The sequence below is a fragment of the Rhodamnia argentea genome, chromosome 8 (genome assembly GCF_020921035.1).
Source record: "Rhodamnia argentea isolate NSW1041297 chromosome 8, ASM2092103v1, whole genome shotgun sequence".
In the NCBI taxonomy this organism is placed as follows: Eukaryota; Viridiplantae; Streptophyta; class Magnoliopsida; order Myrtales; family Myrtaceae; genus Rhodamnia; species Rhodamnia argentea.
In genome coordinates this window covers 24,292,562-24,315,374 of record NC_063157.1, presented here as the reverse complement: position 1 = coordinate 24,315,374, position 22,813 = coordinate 24,292,562, and the positions used below count along the sequence as shown (strand labels likewise).

The window sequence follows — 22,813 nt, the reverse complement described above, 5'->3', positions numbered from 1 at the left end:
GAAGCGGTGAAAGCAGTGGGAAAAGGGCAGGGAAGGAGAGTGGAATTACGGTTGTAGCCCGGAAAGAGCTTTCCCGATTCCTTCCCGCCTTCTGCTGTCCAGAGGGTTATTTTGGTAATTTTGGGGGGCTTAATGTCATTTGGGTAATGCCTCGATCAATGGCCAGAATAGGAGCCAAGTAGCAAGACGAGGATTACACAAACAAATTCACAAACAGAAGACTTTTCGGTATTTTTGTTCTTCTTTTTTTTTTGGAAAAACCACCAAAAACTTTTAAATTATGTCCACTGTATACATTTATTCCGAACCTTTTTTTCACATAAAAAATTTCAAACTATGTCTATTTTGACATATTTACATAAAACCCCAAACTCGTAACTATACGATATATTTACTTATTTTCGAGATTCCACCGGATGATTTTTCAATCAAAACGACATCGTTTTTATTTCACTTAAGCCGCGTGTGCATCATGTTAACACCGTGTTTTCCAATGTCCATTTAGATAGATTTTTAACGGTGCTCGTTGACGTAACCTCAATGGAGTGTAAATATGTCACGTGAGTACAAGTTTGAAATTTTTGCTGTAAAAAAAAGAAACGTTTAGGATAAATGTGCTGTAATGATCATAATCTGGGGTTTTTTCTTTTTTATGGCTTTTGGCCTTCTTTTTTATACTAGTGTTGGTATTTATTTTTGACACATCATGAACAGGGAATATAAAAAGAGAACTCTTTGTGAGATGGATATCTTCATTTAGGAGGAAGTTCCGTGTGATTTTCATTCCAAGGGTGCTTTTTGTTGGCGGAAAACTCCATGAAAAAAGAAAATATTTTTCAGGAAAATTATTTTTCAGAAAAATGATTAGTTTTTTTATGTTTACTAATATATGACCGAAAACATTTTTCTAGTATCTGGATTTCATTTGGAAAATGACTTCAATCTCATGAATTTATCTCATGTTAAAAAAAATTCAAATTTTTAAGTTCTTTTTTTGTTTTTCTCCTTTTTTTCTCCTTTCTCCATGACCAGCTAGTGGCGGTCACGAGCAAGCTCAAGCTTGCTAATGGCTGGGGAGCTTGAGCTCGCCAACAATCGCCGAGGCCTAGCTACCAACGGAAGAAGAAGAAAAGAAATAAAATAAAAAATATTAAAAATAAAAAATATTAAAAAAATTGAGATGAGCAATTCTAAAAAGTATTTTCACCTCTTTAGATCTAGGAATTCATTTTGCTAATTTTATGCATGAATTCTTTTGTTGACCGTGAAGTGTTTCCCGGTGACTAAGTCGTTTTTGGCGAACTAAAAGTTCGAAAAACCAATTCCCCAAAAACACTTTCACCGAGACAAACACACCTTAAAAGCAATTTACATTTCTCCGCGATCTGGTTTCCATCGTGCTTAATTTCACGTGGATTCACCATTCCATCCAAGCCCCATCCACACAAATTGTGGTCGAGTATGGAACCGGGAAGCAATCTTTATTGTCCTCCTTCGTCTGAAGTTCGAATCACCTCGGCATGTTTCGATTTTTGTTCACACAATTTTTTAGCACGCCCGCGCATGTCGATTTTAATACCGACAAATCGACTTCTGGCCTTTGACTAAAAATAATTTTTTTTGTCAACAAACCTTTTTTAAAAAGAAAAAAAGAACATCAAATGGAATATGGTCAATAAGAAAAAAATTAAATCGATAAGTAAAAACATTTGTTGACATTTGTGTAATTTTTAGGCTCCGTGATTGCCATTGGACTTAACTGTCAATTAATATACTCATCTTCCATGGACATCTTTCTCCTGTTTCTGTCTATATTCAACACTTAGCGAAATTTGCTAAGCGATAATCGTCGACTAATCGCCATCACATGTCGATCGCTGTATTATGGTCGTCGCAATCATAGCCATCGACAAGTGCTTCCGCTATCGGCAACTCGTTGATAATCAAGTGATTCTCAACAAGGAACTCTCAATTCATTCAACCATATTCTTATGTGTATAATTAATCACGCAAAAAGAAGTCATTTATTTGTCATAATGAACCGTACAATGAGAAAAAGAAATCACAGGATGGACGGATGCTCCTTCTACTGTAATTCGCAAGCCTCAACTTGTCAATTTATTGTCGCGCGGTACAAATAAAATTTATAGTGTATGTAGGACTTCTTGGGGAAGCAAGCTTTCGAATAATAAGATAGACAGAGCGAAAGTATAATTCGGATATCATATTTACCTGGTCCGATCAACGTGAACCCGCGTCCATGGGATGAACTGAAGTAAAGAACTTCACTATAGATCAAGTGATAAAACGGATATTACAACCACACTCGAGTCACTTAAATACTCTTAATATTTCTTAAACTTCAAACTACATCAAAATTTTAGCTCGGGATTATTTACCGGTGATAGAACACTCGGTGAATCTTCTCGGGACGCAATTAGCGAATGTCTACTTGTGATCGGGATGCAACGCCCCACAAATTGAGGAACAAGTTCACTCGCAAGCACACGTTGCCAAAAGAAGAGGAGAACATAGTGTGTGGAAGTCAATTTCTCAAGGTTTCCTCTTTTGCTTCAAACTCCTAAAATCGGCAACATCCAAGCCTAACACGGTCCTTTTCCAAATTAAGGAATCCTAGTTCGCGGGGAAAAATTACATGTCGGATAGCGACGCCTACTTTTAGATCAGATTCGCTCGCGAATTCAAACTCGGGACAAATTTGAACGAATCTTACCGGACTTAAGCATGGGCTCAACTATCTTTTCGGCTGCTAAATCCTCGGGATTAACGAACGAGTTCAAGGTAAGGGATCGACGTCATCTTCATGACAACATGACCAGCAAGTCAAATGCCGAGTCGACGAATCAGCGTTTCGAATTTCGGTTCCAGATTTCCAGGAAGAAGATCATAATTCGCGATCATTAAACCCTCCGACTTGGTAGATATCATTAACCTAATCACAATCATCAGCCGTAACCAACTTCCCCGGATCGCATGCCCTCCCAAAACTTCCTCCTCTTTAAAACCGAAGAAGAAGAAGAAGGAAGAAGAAGAAGAAAGAAAATTCATCTCTCTCTCTCTCTCTCTCTCTCTCTCTCTATATGTGTGATGCTGGGCAGTTCAGTGCAGAGTGTCAATGTCTTCCAACAGAAAAGGACTCCTGAAGGCCATTTTCACACCCAATTTGGGCTGTGGGTGTGGTAAGTCGAAGCCCTCCGACGCCATCGATCCCACCCCGTTCCAACCCAGAAGAGACTCTTCGTCTTCATCGCTCTCCATCCATGACAACCTCAAGCTCGTCAAGATCAAATCTTGCCCCTGCCCCTCCTCTTCCTCCACCACCACCACCGCCAGTACCACCACCACGTTCTCCCTCCCCAACACCGACGCGTCCCCGAGCCGCCGCCCCGACCCGGAGGCGCCGAGGTCGCGCATCGGGAGCAGGATCGCCGTCGCGAAGGACTCCAACGACCCGTACCGAGATTTCAGGGACTCGATGCTCCAGATGATACTGGAGCAAGAGATTTACTCGAGGGACGGCTTGCAGGAGCTCCTGCACTGCTTCTTGCAGCTCAACTCGGCCCGCTACCACGCCGTCATCATCCGGGCCTTCACCGCGATCTGGAACGGCGTCGCATCCCGCGGCGGCGGCGATCCGGATGTGCTGCCGTCGGTGTCGTCGTCGCCGTCGAGGTGTGAGGGTAATGAAAATCATGATGGTGATGGAGTTAGAGGAGGGTCACGTGAATGAGAGGCTGTGGCCACGTGAGTGCACTTCTTTCGCACGTGTGAAACTTCCTGGTTCTTTCTTCCTTTTCTTTTGTCATTTAATATTTTATTTATCTCTAGCATTTTTACTACTTCTTGGTGGTGTGAGGAGTCTGGGAGAAAATGGTGTAATCGATGAACTTGTTTATAAATATATATGATTTCAAAAATATAGCTTATTTATTTTTAATTTTTTTTAGCTTCTTATCTAATTCTCGTATGACATTACTCGGAGCTATGGACGGCCCTTATTTGATAATCTTTCCCATGATTAGTTCCACGAATAGCAAATACTTATGGATGGTCAGCCAGATTATTAAGTGAAACAAAGGCAACGGCATAAATAAGAAAAACGAGAATACGGCTTCTTCCGATCCAAGAGTTCGCTCTTCTGATCAACCGGTTGTCGCACGGTCGAATGCCGAAGCAGTTATTCCCGAATTTTGATCCAATATGCGATGCATCTTTTTTTTTTTTATATTTTAATTATGGTCCTAGATTATGGTTAAATGTTCAATGCATTCGCTAGACTATATAATAATATTTAAAATTTCAAAGAACACATTGATTAAAGTTCGTGGATCACATTGAACAAATAAAAAGTTCTATGACCGCCAAAGCACGCTGGACCAAAGTTCAGAGATAATTTATGTCAATTTTCTCTATATTCAATTAATCTCGGTGGGAGAAACTGCCAATTGGCCGTGCCAATAATTGCTGCAAGGACATTAGCAGTTGTATCGTCTGCCTTCAAAGGCCCAAAAGGAATGCACTCTTGCCATGCCTACAACTCCATTTCTTCTTTGACAAAAAAAAAGAGGAGGGAACAGATGAAGACAGCAAAACAGAACCAGAGTCATCACAGGAACATGCTCCAGAACAATGGTTCATGGTGGATGGTCCCGGAAACGCATCGAATTTAGAACCGAAACTACGATCCTTAGGAGCCACATTCGACGGGACAAGGTGCCGAGGCCCGACACAACCGCAGAGAATGGGTTGTATAACTGGACGGATGGTGTCGAAGGGAAACACACAGCAAAACCCCCCGTGTACATATGCTGGAGATACGGCGAAAGCGTTTTCGAGTAACTCACCCCATGATGCTCTTCCAAGCAGGAGGAGACGGAGCTTTCAGACCGGCTTTCCAATGCTGCGGCATGTTCGGCATCAAACCAGCGAGAGAGCTGCGAAGAAATGCGAGATCATTAGATTAGAAATCAGAACCCCAATTGCCCTTTTTCTTTTCTTTCCGGTAAGACGGTAATGGACCGTTAACCGCATTAAGCCGAAGACCTACGCTCAGAAGCTGATTTCCCAAAACTCTCTTCGTTTCACCTGATCTATCCACAGCAATGCTGTTGCAGAGCAGCAGGTCCTGCACAGACATTTCCACCATGAATCAGAGCCTGACGGTTTCTAGATACCGACTTCATTGTCACACGGTTTAGTTGAGCTAGAAGACACAAGTCCAGATTAGGAACAGTGGAACCAAGTTTTTCCAAAATGCCTCCCTAAAGTTTTGTCTGAAGTACTGGTAAGAGAATCCGGCAGGGGATTTCACAGCAAGAGATTGCTTAGGTTTGGAGAAACAAACAGGAGGAATCAACGGTCTGATGGGCCAGGAAAAGGGTCATATTCATTCGAGACTCGATTTTCCTCGTCCTTTCCTCTTCTTCTAGCGAAGATAGTGCAAGCTAGAAATCAGCCGTAGATCATCTAAAGGCGAAACCTTGACCTCCTGCACAACAAATATATAAGCCAATGTCAGCATTGATGCAACGAAAGCTGTGGAACATAAACAGCGGTCTCAAGTATTGCAGGTACTCTAGATACACGCAAATAAAAAGCTGCCCGGCATTTGCCAGATGATCAAAGGAGCTTGCAACATGAAAGTGCGTGTAATGACAAGGGGGCAACCAAAGCGATGAATAATTTATGGTACCGAAGAACACAGACACCAAGTAAGCTTGTCAATTCAGCTGTTTGCCAGTCGCACTGAAGAATCTACAGATCAGGCCACTGGATCAGATCACGGGACCTTAGTTTCTCCACAAACTATCATAAGCGGCATGAATTTCGCCAATCTCAGCATAGTACCAATCACTAATTCACAATGCATTACGAATTAGACTCATGAACTGCCGTTTCGACAGGTAGAACTCCAATCACAATCAGGATACAACAAACTAGATCAAGAACAGGCTTTTCTGTTTTCGTTTTTTGCCATTCACTCCAGATGCAAAGTTTGAAGTTGCGCCGAGAAAATCGGGGACATTTCCATAAAACCCATATCCAGAAAATGCTCGATAAGCTGTCACAGACCATAGAACCAGCAGGTGATCCTGGTCCGTTACGAGAAAGCTGATGAACAAGCAGTCCACGAGAGAGCTGAAAGAGGTCAGGTCGCCTCCTTCCCTCCCTTGTTCAGCAATTATAAATCCGAATATCGGAGGAAACCGGACACTTCCAAATCATTAATTCGATTTGATGATCGTAAGCTTTCCGTATTTTGATTGATTTCCACGTCGTTGGTCAGCCAACCGATATCGAGTTGGGGTGTGAATTTGAGAAGTGGGCAATAGAGACCCAAGATGCGAAACGATACTCACAAAACGAAGGAACAAATTTGATACAAATTCCAAAGAATGAATCGAATATGGGGATTGATCCTAATAAACCTCTAGCCCATACAACACGCCGGCGTGCTTCTCCGGCCCGTCGTTCGCGAAGTAGACGTCCCTAATCTTCCTGAACGCTTGCCACGTCAGCAGGCTGTCGGAACCGGCCTGGTGGCACTTCCCGACCGCTCGGTCCAAGTCCAGCGCCGTGGCGACCCGGTCCAGCCCGCCGTGCAGGCTGTGGCAGAACCGCATCAGGTGCTTCACGTCGTACACCCGGTCCCCGAAGAACACCCGAACGACGGCGAGGAACTCCGCGAGCTCGCCGGGGAGGTCGCGGCGCGTGAGGGCCTTGACCAGGTACCCGAAGTCGTAGGCGCTGTGGAACGTGACCCAGCTCACGGCGTCGTTGCAGACGAGGCCGGACGACATGACCAGCTCGGCGAACCGGGCGGAGTCGACCCCCTCGGCGCGGTTGCGCTCGAAGTCGAGGCCCTGGCGGCGGAGGAGGTCGATGGAGTCCGGGGCGTGGGGGTCGCTGGAGGCGTCGAAGTCGCGGAAGTTGAACTCCCAGATGAAGCCGGGGAGGTTGCCGAGGGAGTCGGAGAGGGTGAGGCCGACCTGGATGAGGCAGAGGGCGTCGACGTTGGACTTGAGGAGGCGGTAGTGGTCGGAGGGGCGGGGGCGGCGGGGGTCGGAGGAAGGGGGGCGTCGGAAGACGAGGCCGGGGAACTCGGTGTCCATGGAGACGAAGGGGTAGCGGTCGACGAGGTCGCGGATGAGGTCGAACTCGGCGTCGAGGTTCCAGGACCAGACCTGGCGGATGGCGACGGGGGAGGAGGAGGAGGGGTGTTCGTCGGCGATTGCCATGGACGGGATGAGGAAGAGGGAAGTCGGATATCAGGAGATGAAGAAGAGGAAATGGGGGGGCGGGGCTTATGTAAGGCGGAAGAGGCGGAGGAAGGTGGTGGGAAAGAGGGGATGAACGTGACGGAGAGAGAGAGAGAGAGAGAGAGAGGGGGGGTCGGGTCAGTTCCAGTTCCAGTTCAGTGGAGGAGTCGTGGTCGTCTCGTCTTCGTCTTCTTCAACTGTCCAAGTTCAACGCGCATTGGCGTTTTGACTGGGGCCCGCTTATTGCGGACCCCACTAATTGTAATTTGATAAATTCTTCCCCCCCTAACCCTTTAAATAAAAATTAATTTTTTTTATCTTTTTTTTTTTTTTTTTAAATCCCGGAGGAAGAAAACAGAGGAGGAGTAGTGGTAGGGAGACCGGGTCTTTTGTTTGACTTTTCAGCTAGCCCAAACGAAAGGACAATGGGCCCAAAAGTAATAACTGAAAAAAACGTGCATTATTATTATTATTATTATGTTATTATTACTATCATTATCATTATTATTATTTTGGCCAACGTCAGACGGAGGCTGTCACCACCAACGACGTCGTGTTGTAATCACATCACATCCCCGAAAAATGAGTGAGTTGCATTCTCATTGCATTAATAAGGAGAGATGACTTAGATTGATCTTCCCAATTTTGTGTCCTCATGACACTATGATTCCATCAGTTAAACACTCTTTTCACGACTCCATTCATGGAGACATCCTATTCCACCGCCCATGGCCCCCTCCCCCCGCGAAAGCGACGCCGGCGAACACGCCGTCGCCAAGTCTTTCGTCGCGAAGAGCTAGCCGTGTTAGCTCGTGATGGACGAAAATATGAGTTCCGTTGGCATCGATAGCTGCATAGATACCAACGGCAGCTATATTGATTTGGTATTCATAGCCTATAACGGCAAGACTAATTTTGTCGCGTTTGGTTAATATCTTTTATCACCCGACTATAATCAATCATGCACAAAATATGAAAAAAATTACCAAAAAAGTCATAAATCTATTACACTTATGTCAATTCAATCCTAAACAATTTAATTTTGTCAATTTAGTCCTACATATTTTCACTTTTGTCAATGCAGTCTATCCAACCAATTTTGGCCATGAATTGCTAATGTGGATGCCGGCTAGCATATGTAGCACGGCCGATCTTGACGTGGACAAAATTATAAAATTATCAATATTTATAATTTTTATATATTTTTTCTTTTTTCTTTCTTTCTTCCTTCTCCGAATTACCGAGCCCCGATGATAGCCGAATTGGCAAGGTCGAGGCTCGCCAAAGGCCGTTGAGGGTCGGTCTTGCCAAAGGGTATTGAGCATTGGCCTTCGACGAGGTTGCCCCTTGCCAGCAGTTGCCTTTGACCGGTGTTGACATGGACAAAGTTATTACATTAATGATATTTATCATTTATTTTATTTTTTTCTTTCTTCTTTCGCCGATTACCGAGCCTCGATGATGGTGGTAGCAGCCAAAGGCTACAATCGGCAAGGTTGATCCTCGCCAAAGGTCGTTGAGGGTCAACCTCACCAAAGGGTATTGAGCGGTGGCCTTCGATGAGGTTGCCCCTCGCCGATAGTTGCCTTTCATCGGTCGGCGGCCATCGCCGAGGCCCAAGAACCGGCGGAGGAAGAAGGAAAAGAAAATAAAAATATTAAAAAAAATTAAATTATTGAAAAATATTAAAAAATAATGAATTTTGCCAACATTAGGTCATGCCACATAGTATAGCCGATGTTCACATCAGCGATTTCTGGCCGAAATTGACCGAATGTACTATATTGGCAAAACGTGAAAATGTTTTGACATAAATTAGCACAATTGAAAGATTTATGAATAAATAGACACAAGTGCAATAAGTTTAGGAATTTTTTTTTGGTAATTTTCCCTAGATAATATAAACTCATTTGTTAAAAAAAGGTAACAAAGATAAAATACAAGCTTAGAATGTCTGATTGAGCAGCGCAAACATAGGAGTTGTCTTATTATTATTTTTTTAAAATTCCACAATCTGTTTTGTTAATTTAAATTGCTCACAAATTGAATGATGAAACGCATGAAGACAATGTCAACCATCGCAATAGACGTACTAAAATAAGATCCACGTGATTACGGAAAGAAATTAAAATCTACGGTCGGTTTTTCCGAAGGAAAACCGGCTTGGGGAAATTATTTTCTCTTCTGAACTTTCGATATTTGAACGACAAAAACTAATCGATGTACGAAGAACATTTCCCTTGGATTGAAAACAAGAAGTTTAGATTGAGGGACTCTCTTCGGGCAAGAGGGAAACCACTTTCCCTAAACTATCAAACAAATGAAAACTAACAAATTTCGTTGAAAACTATTTTCATGATAAATATGTCACTTTATCATGAAGTTTTTAGTGAAACAAATCGCTTCCCTTGTATCAAACAGATCCTAGGCAACAACATAAACATAATACCGCGCACACCAGTGAAAAACATAAACTAGTTCATAGACACGAGGTCATCATCCTCATCGTCATCTTTATCCGCATCCGCATCCTCGTCCTCTTCATGCTCGTCTTCTCGTATGAGGCTTCTCCGTCGAAGCCCAACCCATGTCTAGTCGGCGAGTCGGAAAACTCATGATTTCAGCTGTGAATAATCACGGTGGATCTTGTTAACAAGTGCTCCCGTAAGACAGATTGATCTAATCATGTACCTAACTCGGGTCAAATAGGCTCGAAGAATACTTATGGGTTGGCTCGAACAGGGATACGTAGTATGAAGCCCGGTCCAGCCCTTTGCCAAGGCTGATTAGGCCCAAATACTTGTACAAGTTAGGCACGACATTAGGGACCGGTCTGTCCAAGGCCTGTCCGACGATCGCCTTTGATTGATGAGTAGATTATAGAACGGATTCACATCAATTTGACTATCTCCCCGACCCACCAGGCAGGCACCCAAGTAAATAACGCGTTTGATGGAGTTCAAAACGTGCACACTATTGCAGATCTGAACTGGCCCTCTAATTAATGCTCAAAGTCGCAGGCGAGAGCGAGAGAGAGAGAGAAGCGAAACTTTACGGCACGTAAGGTGATTGACGCCTAACGTCGTCGTGAACGGCGACTCGTTTTGTGGTCATTCTGGTCACCATTGCGGCGGTCCACGGGTGAACACAATCAGATCGGCTGTCATCATATCCACATGATATATGCTTGCAATTAGGCGAGTAGTCCTGCATAAGTTTCGAGCTTATAAGGAGCGATGGATTTCGACGTTGCATTAAGACGACGTGCCGATCTTTTAGTTACGAAAAGATAAGTATGGATACGTCGAAATCGATCCACACAAGGTGGCATTTAATGTTCAAACTTTGGTTGAGCACATCGTTTTCGTTCTCAGGCAGATTGTTAGCTCAACCACCGTTACCTTCGCATTGAATTTGAGCCGATGCATATGAATGAGCTACTGCCTTAGGGCTCACGACCCTTAATGTGACATCTTCTATGTCAAAGATTGATTACACCTGATTAACTAAGGAAAAATTATCCAAAAAGCCCTAAAATTACTGTACATCGGACAATTTAGGATTGTAAAAGTTTAGGGCTGAATTGATTGCCGCACAATAGGTTTAGGATTTCTTTGGACAAGTATCCCGATTAACGATTCGATTAATCAAGTTGCGGTACATCTGATTCTACGTGCTAAGATTATTTGGCTGGACTTTTTCACGGTATTTCCATTGACCAAATAATATAAATAGGTCATGGAAGGCGGCCTCCGCATGTAAACAAAGAAACTTCAAAGCCAAAAAAGAGGAAAGATTGAAACAAGGCAGATGCAAAAGCGATTTAGATCATCAAACCGTATCGCTATGTCGAGGACTGATACTACACGAATCCATTTGGGCGACCAACTGCTGTATAAACTAAGGCCCTTAAGTGAAAAAAAAAAAAAAAAAGAGGCAAATCTTGTAGGGTTTTTATCGGAGCTCATGCTTCAGACCCTGTTCTTCTTGGTGGAGTGGTTGTCTTCGCCGACGAAGTCGAGCAGGACGGAGCTCTTGCACCTCGGGCACTTGGGGTCGACCTCGGACAGCATCACGTACATGAGGCATCGGGGGCAGCCCACGACCACCATCGAAGTGGCCACAGCCGGCCGAGGATCGTCGCCGGTGTTGTTGCTGTTGCTGTTGTGGTTCTCTTCGAGCCCAGCTGACGAGGAGGAGACGCATGAGCTCTCGCACGAGGAAGGCGACGATGTCGATGATTTCGGGGAGTCCTTCGCTTGGAGATGGTACCGGCCATCAGCTCTTGGTGGTGACAAGTTCAGCCTCAGCTCTAGCCCGGGGCTCTTTGCACTTCGGCCGCTCATCTTGGAAGCTGTACCAAGCTTCTTTCTCAGCAATATCTCCCCTCTTAGACTTCACCTTAAAAGGTAAAATATTCCATACGCTTAGGGAAACAACAAAAGCTAACAACGCTCGCGAAACATGTCATGTAAATTCGAAAACTTAAAAGAGAGAGAGAGAGAGAGAGGGCGATGCTACGCCCTGGACTTTGAGATATTTCAATAAACGTTACTCGGGTAAAACAGCAATCAGATAGATTCGCGAAACGTCCGGATATGATACTCACCTCGAGTCGAAGAGCTAGTTTCTTCTCAAAAGAACACGATCCGGGATTAAGACCAGAGAAGAAAGGGGATTGGAGTTGCTGATCATGTAGCCATGTTGGAGTTGCCAAAGAGATTTGTAAAGCAATTTATAATGCCGTGCATAGAGGGGGGGAGAGAGAGAGGTTCTCTCACAGCCTATTAATTGTGGGTAGGAAAGGAGGGTAATAGGAATTAGGGCAAGAAAGAGAGAAGGTGGGATTGGAATGAAATAAATTTGAGAGGACACATAATGGGTGGAAGAGAGCTACGAAGCACAACAAAAGGCTGGAAAATTTTTCTTAATGTGGAAAAAAAAGTTGCTAGGATCGACTCGATTGCCTTCACTCATTTATTGGGAGAGTTGGTGTGTTCATGTCCATGACAATTTAGTTAACCAACTTAACCTAACTGCTGCTGTTATAACAAGTCTGCAAGGCATTTAAAGCTTCACGGTTCGAGTTTAGATGGAAAGCTAATCCTACAGTCTTGCCTCGTGGAAAAATAAATTGGATAGGCTTGTTGAAGCCGAGCCTTTTTATTGAATGCGTACGTGATTTTATGGTGGGTCGGACGAGATAGATTCGTAGAGGGCGGTGTTTTATTGGCTAGTTAGCCGGGCGAATGCATATTACTCGCGATGTCACGATAAATTCCCCCCCTCGATGTAAACGAAAATTTCATGTGGACGGGTGTTTGTCAGGTGACCTGTGTATGTGACAAGCTACCTATCGTTAAAGTTAATCTAAGCCAGTAGCCAAAGAGATTAAGGACGCAATTAAATGTCCATCAAAGTTTCTGTCGGAGCCCCTTTTCTCATTGGGCGCCCACAAATACACCTACGATCAACGGACACGGTTTAGGAGTTCTCGAAGATTGCCGCGCAGGACCCTTCAATGCAACAGCTGCGGTTGCTGCCGAATGACCCGCGATCGCGTAGTACCGTGCAAGGCTGATGATTAGTCTGGAAGCTGTGCGTTGCCGGAGAAGTGATCGGACAGAGCGAAGTCATCAATGAAATGGCGAGGAACAGAGGTGGCCATTAAGGCATCATGTGCATGTTCGATTCATGTAGTTGTTATTTATGATTCAGTATGAGTCCACCACTTCTGGGCAGCGGGAAATTCAACTACTCCATTAAAGCTCCACAAAAGGTGGGGAAAGAGAGGATCTTTTCGAGGCTGAGAGATGTTATCTTCCCGCTCCGACAACGAAGGAAACAATGGGACTGGGGGAGAGATGCAGAAGCCAGTGACGTCAGGTCAACGGAGGGCTTACGTCATCATCCCGGTCGAAGCCGAGCTCAGCGAGGACTGATTCAAATCGTGTACCTGTTGATGTTGGAAACATCATTAGTTCATGCAACTTGGAGACTTTACAGACGTGCAATTCGTACTTGTGTTGGTTCAAAAATGGAGCAGCTAGTTATGACTCTTAGAAAGACATACCAACCAAAGGGGCCAATATAAAAAGTTGGATTACACGTTTAGATTCACATTTGAAGACAGATACAGCAGGATCGGGTCCTCCAATTTGTAGCCATAGTACCCGACGATGATGGACCGCCCCTCAGCCGTTGGGTGTGCTGCGTAATCCTTTCTACTATCGTGACCGAGCTAGTATGTCCCAAAAGTTATCATCTCACCCCACCTTAATCCGAGTTTCGCCGTGGCTCACTGGAAGTTGTAACACCATATCCAGATAGTCATTGCCGTGTCCGTAAGGAACGGAAGCAATAACACGGGTAACGGACTTGTCTAAATGCTAAAGAGGCTGACTCAACATAGTTGCCCAGGTGGCCATTGAATAGAGAAGGTCATTAATAAAGGTGGCCGAACAATTAGGTGATGTTCAGAGCGGAATTAATGAAATAACATCACCATCTTCTTCCTTCTTCTTCTGCTTCTTCTTCTCTTATCCTCCTCCGTCTCGCTTCAAGACACGAGATGTCCGAGGGCCACTGTCAGAGACTTCAATGCGTGTTAACCAAAATGAATTCTCAAGAAGGAAGAGAAGTAAAGAGAGACGGGTGACCCATTAATTATGGGGCTCCAAGTCAATTAAAGTGATGGTGTGGTGTACTCTAGTTGTTAAGCCCACGGAGTTCAATAGCGTCCCGAGAGAGCATGTTCTTCTTAAAATCATGGTGGACAGGGGAAAGATGACATTTGTCGAATGTCTCCGTCACTCACCAGCGGATCGTGGCGGAAGAAGTGAATGGCAGGCGGTTTCTGGTATCCAATAACTTCCAAAGAAAAGAAAAAGAGCCACAATCCACATATTGAATGATGATGATGCCAAAGCAATGAAAGGGGCTCCGGTCTAATCGGATTTGGGAAGATGACTAAATTGCCATTGCTTTCATGGTGAAATTTCCAAGCCATCCCGAATCTGTCGTCTTAATTGCTATTTTCTACCTAATGTATTCATTAAATACGCTTAATTTGGATCTAGCTAGATATAGATAGGTGCTCCACATAAATGCTTACATGTGTCAATTAATTATGAATGTATCTAATGTTTTCATGCACACCTTTACATCATCAACCACTCTCTTCCTGATCTAATCTAAAGAATCGCCAGAGCATTCCAGTTTGACAACTAGGATTGTTTGAAGCTTCTATTTTTACACTACCAATTACATTGGCCGCAAAGCTGGACTTCGGTGAAGACTAAGAAAATCACCATTGCTTGCTTTGCTTGAGGTTCTCAGAGAAACTTATCCTGTGAAGAGAATCGACTTAAGTTGGAAAGGATTAGCAAACAACCGAGAGCTTTTCCTTACAATTCGCAGATGTGGAAGTTCTCACCTAATCCTCTAGAGGCTGCTTTTGTTCGAGTTCGATAAAATGTTCAGGTAGAGGGATAGTGGTGCTATTTCTTGTCTTACTGCTCCTACATTGTGACAGCTGCTCCTTAAGGCTCCGGACAAGCTCGTACAGTTTCTGGATGCGTTGCTCTTGCGATATGATGATCTGCAAAAGGGAACGATAACCACAATTACAAAGCAAAGCAAGGACTAGAAGGTATCTGTAAGTCAGCGGCAAAGTAGCAGATTGATGTCCAGATGACACGAAAGTGAAATGGAGAGGTGATAGAACAATCCCATTTGATAGAACCGCCGCTTCAGCGAATACTCAAAAAAATAAAATAAAAAAATCAACCACTTTTTGAGACCAAATAGCAATTAATTTGGGACTGAATAAGTTTCTCTGCTAGATGACAGAAGCGGAAAAGAAAAGAGCTTCGAGCAGTTGAAATTTGGTGATTGGTCAAATGTGGGAAAAACTGAGTTAAGCTTGGAGAAGTTTCTTCTTGTGGAGAAATCTCCCGATTTTAAATTTTTCAAGGGGAGCAGAGATCTTTCCCAACCACAAACTGGTTGGTTTTTTTCTTCAAGAAAATCAGCTTCACCGAAAAGTTTGCCAACAGATTAAAAAAGGCTGACTTTCTAAGCACGGTTGAGGAAAAGTCCATGTTCCACCTGTAACGATTCTTCAGAGTAGAATTCCTTCTGTTATCTTCAAACAAACTATTTGTAATTAAACTTAATCCCTATCGATGACACTTTCTTTACAAACCTGCCATTACAATTGAGGTCCACGGCCAAAGCATCCCCATGAAATAAACAGAAGATGCAATTTTTAGGGTACATCTGACATGGAAATAACCACATTCCGAGGAGCAAAGGGAGACATGATTTAGTTGGTTCAGTCATTCGCAAGTATGGGGCCAGATACACAAGTTATCAGCATCTGACCCAAGAATAGTCCAGGCTACAAAAGACTGACTAGCAAAAGAGATGGAAGAAACAAGGACATCTGCCTGAAAGCTGGGATGAGAGAGACTACAAGAAGATAATGTTGAGTATCCACTTAACTGGAGCAAGATGGTGCATCAATATCAATAAAACAGACATTGCACGGATTCTATAAGGTGAAGTAGAAGCCTACTAAAAAAACTGCAGAACAACATAAATCACTGGTACATAGAATGATGTGCATTACAATGTCATACATTATTTATCTATCTTCATTTTAATGGCCATCACATACTGATTAAGGTGGGTTTGATTCAGCATTTGAAATGAGCTTTAGGGAAATGCAAATGCCTTCAATCTAAAGAGGTTTAGGAAAATGCTAATTGCGTTTGGTAAAATCTCATTTGAAAATGGGCTTTGGGTAAAATGGTGTTTGGTAAAAACAATATTCCAAAGGGGCTTTGAATGCAATTTTTTAATTTTTAATTAAAAAAATTACCCATTGCCAGACCGGCGAGGAAAATAGACAGTAAAAAAGGGGGGCAAAATCGAAAATACAGGGAATTGATAAGGTTAGTTTTGGAAGGAAAAAAATCTCTTAGCATTTGGTCAAATGCTGGCTTAAAACTGAACCAAATATTTCAGCATTCTCCCAATGGGCTTTACAGGCTGAAAGCCTCTTGGGAATGCTGAACCAAACCCATCCGAAGATAGGACAACAGGCAGCAAAAAGGAAAACCCAATGAAAGGCAGAAAAAACAAACTTCAAATTACTGGCATGACTGAGAGGCTTCGATTAAGCATGGCTCCATTCCAAGCATATAGAATCAACTCAGAAACAGACAGCAGATGCAGGGAAAAGACTCAGCAGCGATATATTAAACTTGAATAAGGGAAACAACTACCTTCTCTTTTACAGCTTCTCGCCTCACTGAAACTCGGGATTGCTTCTGGGCGATGCTCAGAGTGTTTTCAAGGTCGGTCACAAGGGGTTGCTTCCACTCAAACTGGGAAGTGAAAATGAGGACTAGCAACAGAAAGGCGAGCAACAAGGGACGGGGCATCGTCACAAAGTTTCATGAAACCTGCAAATTAACTTTTAACCAGAACGACCTGAATACTTTCAAGAATACACAGGGTAATAGCAACTTCAACAGTAAAAAAACTAGGAACTTCCTCTCTCGCTACTATCCCAGACTTCCGCCAGTCAAATATCAGAATTAGCAAGGGCAGGAACACAAAGCAAACACCAAAAGCGAGTCCTTGTTTTCCGAAAATCAAAATTAATCGAGAATCGTTACTTAAAGGTACTCCTTAATGCAACCAACAGGTGAACGAAATACAACGCAAGCCAAAACCTAGCTCAAGAAAACAAAACCCATGTTTATTTTGCCATGAGAAACACACAAAGTTCAATGAAGGTGCAAAGAGCCTTGATCATGTCTTTCGACCAAAAAGACAAGATTGAGCAACTAGAGAGCCATTTGTTCATTCCCGATTTTCAACTTCTCAAGATAAACGCCAACAAAAGAATGACGTCGAAGGCAATGCACCATTGTACGGGACGAAGAAGCACCAATTGACGGGAAAAATAGGTGAAAAAAAAACAAAAGAAGAAAAATTCTCCGAAGCAATTCACGGGGAGAGCAAAGAAATTAAGCAGGAATCGACTTCCACAGTCAATTGACGCTTCAAACTTGAGCAAAAATCGCCCGTCCTGGGCTTCATTTCGGAGCAGAGCAACACTCGTCAATTCAAAGCAACGAAAGAAAGCGCTGATCTCGATCGACACGACGCGGCAAACGCAACGAAAGGGATGGAAAAAGACGAGGAGTCGAAGCAGATTGCGATTACCGAATCGATGTGCGACTGCAGGAGGAGCACGAGTTCACGATCGATCGAGCAACATCGCGGCGACTCCAGCCACTTGGAGCACTCCACCAGCATATGTTGAACTTCCCCTCCAGCCAACGACTTCTGCTTCTCTTACGATTCCGCCTTGGTTTAGTTTTCTGTGCGGTGCAGTTGAGACGAGGAAGCGGGTCGGGTCATTGGATTTTGCTTTTTGGAACTGGTGTGATCCGAGAATCAAAATTGGCTCAATCCGGAAACATCATCTCAGGAAAAGGGCCTCGTAAACCTAATACATTATTATTAACTCAGCCATAAACATTTTAATTACATTAATTTGATCTAAATATTTTGAATTTGTGTCAATTAAGTCCATCCGATAAATTTTAGCCAAAAATCGCCGAGGTGGACATCGGTCGTCCTACGTAGCATGATCAATGTTGACATAGACATTTTTTTTTTAATTTTCTAGACTTTTAATTTTTTTTGTCTTTTTTTCTTTTAGTTACTTTTTTTGATTGAGGGTCCCCAACCCTCAATCAAAAAAGAGTAAGGAAAAGAAAAATAATAAATAAATAAATGTCCAAGTCAGAGTTGGTTGTGCCACATAGGACGATTAGCGTTTATATCTGTGATTTTTGGTCAAAATCTACCGGATGGACTCAATTGACATAAATGTAAAATATTTATGACTAAATTAACACAATTAAAATATTTATAACTGAATTGATAAATATGTTTAAAACTTTTGTCGAAAATTTTCCCCAATCATCCCCATTATTAATATCAATAGTAGAGCAGGCAAGCGCATACACGAAATATTATTTTTACTATATTGCTTCCAATGCTATATAATAGGAGAAAAATAGAAAAGAAAGTTATAAATATATTACATTGATACCAATCAAGTCCATCATATCAATTTTGATCGAATTTTGCTAACGTGAATGTTATCCATCTACATAGCACGGTTGGTGCTGACATAGATATTTTTAATTATATTTTAGTGACTAGGTGAAGTCATCGCTCGATCTACAAAATTGTTCTCGACTGCCAAACAAGCCCAGCATATATATATATATAAAATCAACGAGGTTCATGACAAAATGCCCATTAAGATATAGCTACTTTCACTACAAAATGTAGAATAAAAAAAAAAAACATCGAGACAGACAATCCAGATTTCGACAAGGGCTTCACAGCCCTAATATAGTGGCTAACGAGGGCTTGTAGGTCCTCGCCTAGTGGCACTTGCTCTTTCGGGAAGATAAATAGTTAAAAAAAGGAAAAAATATAAAACACCAAAATTTTTAAAAAGTTGATAACTAAATTGATCAAAAATATTATAATTAAATTGTCCGCGCTGTCTTATAGGTTTAATACTTTTCGAACAAATATCTCGTAATTCATGATTTTGTCCTTAAGTGCTTATTAAATTCATACGTGTCCTTTTAGAGTCTATTCATCGTGTGTACATAGACGTTGATCTAAAGCAATATTGTCGAAGTTTCTTAGTCGCAGACTAAACTTGTCTTTGACTCTATTGTCATCAACTAATCCCTTTGGAACAAAAAAGATGGCCTAAACACTTCTTTTCTTCTCTCCTCTTATAAATTTATGGTCATCACTTACTTTGCTATTACAAATGCAAAAGTTAAAAACAAGGAATAATTGCATTAAAAGTCCTAATACTTTCACAAAAATATAATTTAATTCCAAAACTTTCAATAATTACAGTTAAGTCCTCAACCTTCTTACGAAAATGCAATTGAATCCCAAAACTTTTAAAACATGCAATCAAATCTTAAAACCGATCAAATTGATCCAATCAAGTCATTCTATAGATTGTTGTTTTTGAAAGTTTTAAAGCTCAATTGAATTTTCGTGACAAGTTTTAAGACTTCTACTTATCCCTAAATTTAATAACCGAAAGTATGCCACTCGCAAAAGGAGCCTTTTTTATACAAGCATAATTATTATACTATTTGAAATATATTGGCTTCTTTCTACACGGGTAATAAAACTAGTTATCTTACATGCTTAATATCGACATATTCAAATGATCATAAGGGCGTTCGCTAACCCACCTTTTTGCTATACATGATCACTCCTTCGAGACACCAAATGATCATCCGGCATCATTTCCATCTCGCACAAGAAAAACCCGATTGAAACGCACCAACATACATTTACTTCCAAAAGTTAACGTAAAATGCGATGTCCCGCATGATCGTTTTCACTCGCGGGTACCCCCCCAGCAGGAACACCAGCAACCCCGCAAGAACCGCAATCAGTAGCACCGCGGACGAAAACCGGCGACCGAATGTTTTCCCGGCAACGATGGTTGTGAAGATGCATGTCGGCGATTGCTTGTCGCTTGGTTCTTTGTCCTTGTTGGCAGAGTATTCCTTGTTCAGCTCTAATCCCTCTAGTGCTGACATTGTCAATTGTTCCGCTGCTCTGGGGTTGATTCTTTGGACTGGCTCGGTCGGGAAGTTGAGGACTTGAGACAGGAATGCTTCAATCGACTCTTGAGATCTCCACTCGGCCTCCAGTTGACGGGACTCCACAGGCAGGGAAGGGGGCACTGTGGAAACTGCGGACCCGTCTAGGTTGATTATGTCATCTTTCAGTATGTCCGCAAAGAAATCTTCATCGTCGTCAGTGTCCTGAAATTTCGTATCGGGCAACTCCATATCATGCTGTGTGGAAAACAAAGGCCGCAGCGATCGAAAGCTTCAGCACTCAAAAGATGGGACTTGAATCGACAACTAACCTTCTGGCGGATGGCAGACTCTGTCATCGTCCCTTCGTTTGGTAAGTTTTGGTTGGATTCGGATGCCGAGTCCATCTGCTCAACAGAATGAGAGTCGTAACTGCTCGGGCACCTCCTTGTGAAGCCTTCCACGGCTTGAGACAGAGTTGTCCCATCAATGCCGCCCTCGGACATAACATGGTTTCTATTATCAACAGAAGAAAGCTCCCTTTGACTCGGAGAAGCCTGATTCGAGCTGTCGTTAATCCGGAACTCGGTATTCCTGCGAAGGCGGCAGATGACTGCAGAATCCTGGAAATTCACAGTAACCCGATCATAGAATACTTGGTCAAACAGTGGTTTTAATCATCCTGATTTTGAGAAGTTTGGTACTACAACATGTCAAATTAGCTATATTCTTGAAAACATATGGAGAAATTTGTTCAAGAACCTTAAAAGTAGTTAAAGAGGCCATTCGATCAATGAGCAAATACAACATCAGAGTTCAGGCTGCCAAGTCTTGTGATATATATTACCTGCGACTTCCCATCCATACAGTACTCGTGCATGATCCATTCCGTTCTTTCACCTTTCGGCGCACGGCCCAAATGGAAAACTAGAGTCCTTTTAGTACCAATCACTCTGGAACCAGCCTTGACATTGCGCTCCTTGCCTGTGGCCTTCCAGTACCCAAGTTCGGTCGCTCGCCTACTTTGCATTCCATTTGGGTACTTCCTTCCGCGAGCCGAAAAGAAGAACCACTCGTTTTCTGACCGGATGATGGATTTCGCTGTTCAATAGTAAACTGGCAGTCATTAGTCATTGATAAAGCAAAGCATTCATATTGACGACTGGACAAGCATAATTCCATTTCTGAATATGCCTTGCCAATCGAACAGAACATATATTATACCCTGAGTATGCCTAGAATCGAACTACGAAGATGACCTGAGACTATATGCCGGTAGCTTCCTAATTCCCGGCTACACTTATGCATTTCATCTTCCCTACAGTAAATATGCAGACTATGTAAACTTTTTGTTCCCTCATTGCTTACCCCTTATATGCTCCGGAACGACCTCACCAAGATCGTTTAAAATTACGCACTTCTCTTTAGTCTTTATACATAGCATACACAGAGCAAGAAGAAAAACACGATCGCTCTCTTATCATTCAACACGACACTCCCGGGAGGAGATTCCCACTTCCAAGTTTCCAACGATAGTGAACCCCAGAGGCAACCACCATCTATCTGGAAACTCCTCTTTTTACTAAACCATGGGTCGCAGTCTATCTTAAAAGTGCACCTACTCTGGATATCAACTATCCTCTCCGCCATCGACAAATATATTTGAAATGCTAAACGAGCCTGCTCCTCCGCACGTCTGTAGTTCTTGAACATATGCCATTCTGCCAATTAAGGTTACATCGCGAAAGACAGGGCACTAACTGACGATAAAGAGGCACACAATGTTGTAAGATCTTTTACAGCTATAACATAACTTGAAGAGAGCCAACATCAACTTTTCACAAGAAGATGGAAAACAGAGTTCGATACTGATCAGACCCGCAATCGGGTCATCAACGGGGAAAGATTCCGAAGCTCCATCTTCACCTGCTCCCGCATTAAAACCTCGACAAAGGTAAAAGGTTGCATCATGGGTCAAAAACATTGTGCAACATTATAAGACATAAAGCTCCTTCCTTTCCTCGCCAGTTGCTTCACCGGAGAACCACAGTTTCTTGGCTTCGTCAGACTAGTTTAGAAGTGCTAATTCATTGAGTAACGAGCCTATACATCAATCTACTCTCTGCTCGAACCGCAATAACGTTGATCGAATCAACACTGAACGGAGAAACACAGGACATAATGCGACCCAGGGTCAAGATTGGTGGCTCCTGTACATCCTACCAAGACGATGGTTCTCGTGGGAGTTTACAAAAAAACTCACACTAGCATCAAGAAGTCATGCATGAGGAACGCTTAAAAACTTCTTGCAACGTAATGGAAATGCGCAGTACTTGCAGAAAACGATTGATCACATCGCAAATTAGTCAGAGATGTTCAATTAGGACCAGACCAACCTGGAAGGTCCCAGGGCTCGTGGCGGCAAATCTCGACCTCGGAGATGACCTCGACGCTCTCCTCGCTGCCGTCGAGCTTCTTCTTGAGGTAGAACGATATGAGCTCCTCGTCGGTCGGCGAGAACCTGAACCCCGGGAACATCGAGGACGCCGCTATCGTTAGCTGCGGCTCTCTCGAAGAAGGTCCCGCCATCTCCGCTCTCTCTCTATCTCCCTCCGTTCTACTTTCAGCAGAAAAAGCCAAAAAAGGTTCTCTTCTTCTATGGCTGGTTCGACCACGACGTAAGGAATGAGTGAGCCCCGCGCTGGGTTTTCCTGCGTTCCTTTAACTTGTGGAGAACGAAGAGAACCAGAATATGAAAGAAGCAGACTCGAGAGGAAGGAAGGAAGGAAGGAAGGAAGGAACTTGGGTTCGCGGCTTCGTTATCCACTGTCCTCTGTGTCAGTCTCTGTTGCC

General features: G+C 43.0%; 4 protein-coding genes across 4 annotated transcripts; 1 reads left to right on the top strand and 3 right to left on the bottom strand.

Annotated features, from left to right (window-relative positions):
• Nucleotides 1-2,770: 2,770 nt before the first annotated feature.
• LOC115735218 (transcription repressor OFP6-like) lies at nt 2,771-3,959 on the top strand. The gene has a single exon (XM_030666341.2). The coding sequence runs from the start codon at nt 3,137-3,139 to the stop codon at nt 3,749-3,751; it is 615 nt and encodes a 204-aa protein (XP_030522201.1). The 5' UTR covers nt 2,771-3,136; the 3' UTR covers nt 3,752-3,959.
• A 2,404-nt stretch (nt 3,960-6,363) lies between these two features.
• Nucleotides 6,364-7,321, bottom strand: LOC115735214 (probable CCR4-associated factor 1 homolog 11). The gene has a single exon (XM_030666337.2). It carries the CDS (start codon nt 7,257-7,259, stop codon nt 6,441-6,443), a length of 819 nt encoding a protein of 272 aa, XP_030522197.1. The 5' UTR covers nt 7,260-7,321; the 3' UTR covers nt 6,364-6,440.
• Nucleotides 7,322-11,094: 3,773 nt separating this feature from the next.
• Nucleotides 11,095-11,681, bottom strand: LOC115735460 (protein GL2-INTERACTING REPRESSOR 1). Its single transcript, XM_030666701.2, has one exon. The coding sequence runs from the start codon at nt 11,624-11,626 to the stop codon at nt 11,252-11,254; it is 375 nt and encodes a 124-aa protein (XP_030522561.1). The 5' UTR covers nt 11,627-11,681; the 3' UTR covers nt 11,095-11,251.
• A 1,580-nt stretch (nt 11,682-13,261) lies between these two features.
• Nucleotides 13,262-22,813, bottom strand: LOC115735248 (NAC domain-containing protein 40-like). Its single transcript, XM_030666385.2, has 7 exons — nt 22,357-22,813; nt 20,808-21,061; nt 20,293-20,583; nt 19,710-20,185; nt 16,571-16,742; nt 14,716-14,880; nt 13,262-13,865 (listed from the first exon to the last, which is right to left on the bottom strand). Exons 1-6 carry the CDS (start codon nt 22,547-22,549, stop codon nt 14,716-14,718), a joined length of 1,551 nt encoding a protein of 516 aa, XP_030522245.2. The 5' UTR covers nt 22,550-22,813; the 3' UTR covers nt 13,262-13,865.

Excerpts from the sequence above, each read along its gene's own strand:
- LOC115735218 (XM_030666341.2), top strand. The coding sequence starts at position 3,137 with ATGTCTTCCAACAGAAAAGGACTCCTGAAGGCCATTTTCACACCCAAT.
- LOC115735214 (XM_030666337.2), bottom strand. The coding sequence starts at position 7,259 with ATGGCAATCGCCGACGAACACCCCTCCTCCTCCTCCCCCGTCGCCATC.
- LOC115735460 (XM_030666701.2), bottom strand. The coding sequence starts at position 11,626 with ATGAGCGGCCGAAGTGCAAAGAGCCCCGGGCTAGAGCTGAGGCTGAAC.
- LOC115735248 (XM_030666385.2), bottom strand. The coding sequence starts at position 22,549 with ATGGCGGGACCTTCTTCGAGAGAGCCGCAGCTAACGATAGCGGCGTCC. Across the intron at positions 20,186-20,292 it reads AGTCTGCCATCCGCCAGAAG|GACACTGACGACGATGAAGA; the intron begins GTTAGTTGTCGA and ends ACGAAATTTCAG. Across the intron at positions 14,881-16,570 it reads GAGAAGCTGTAAAAGAGAAG|ATCATCATATCGCAAGAGCA; the intron begins GTAGTTGTTTCC and ends TCCCTTTTGCAG.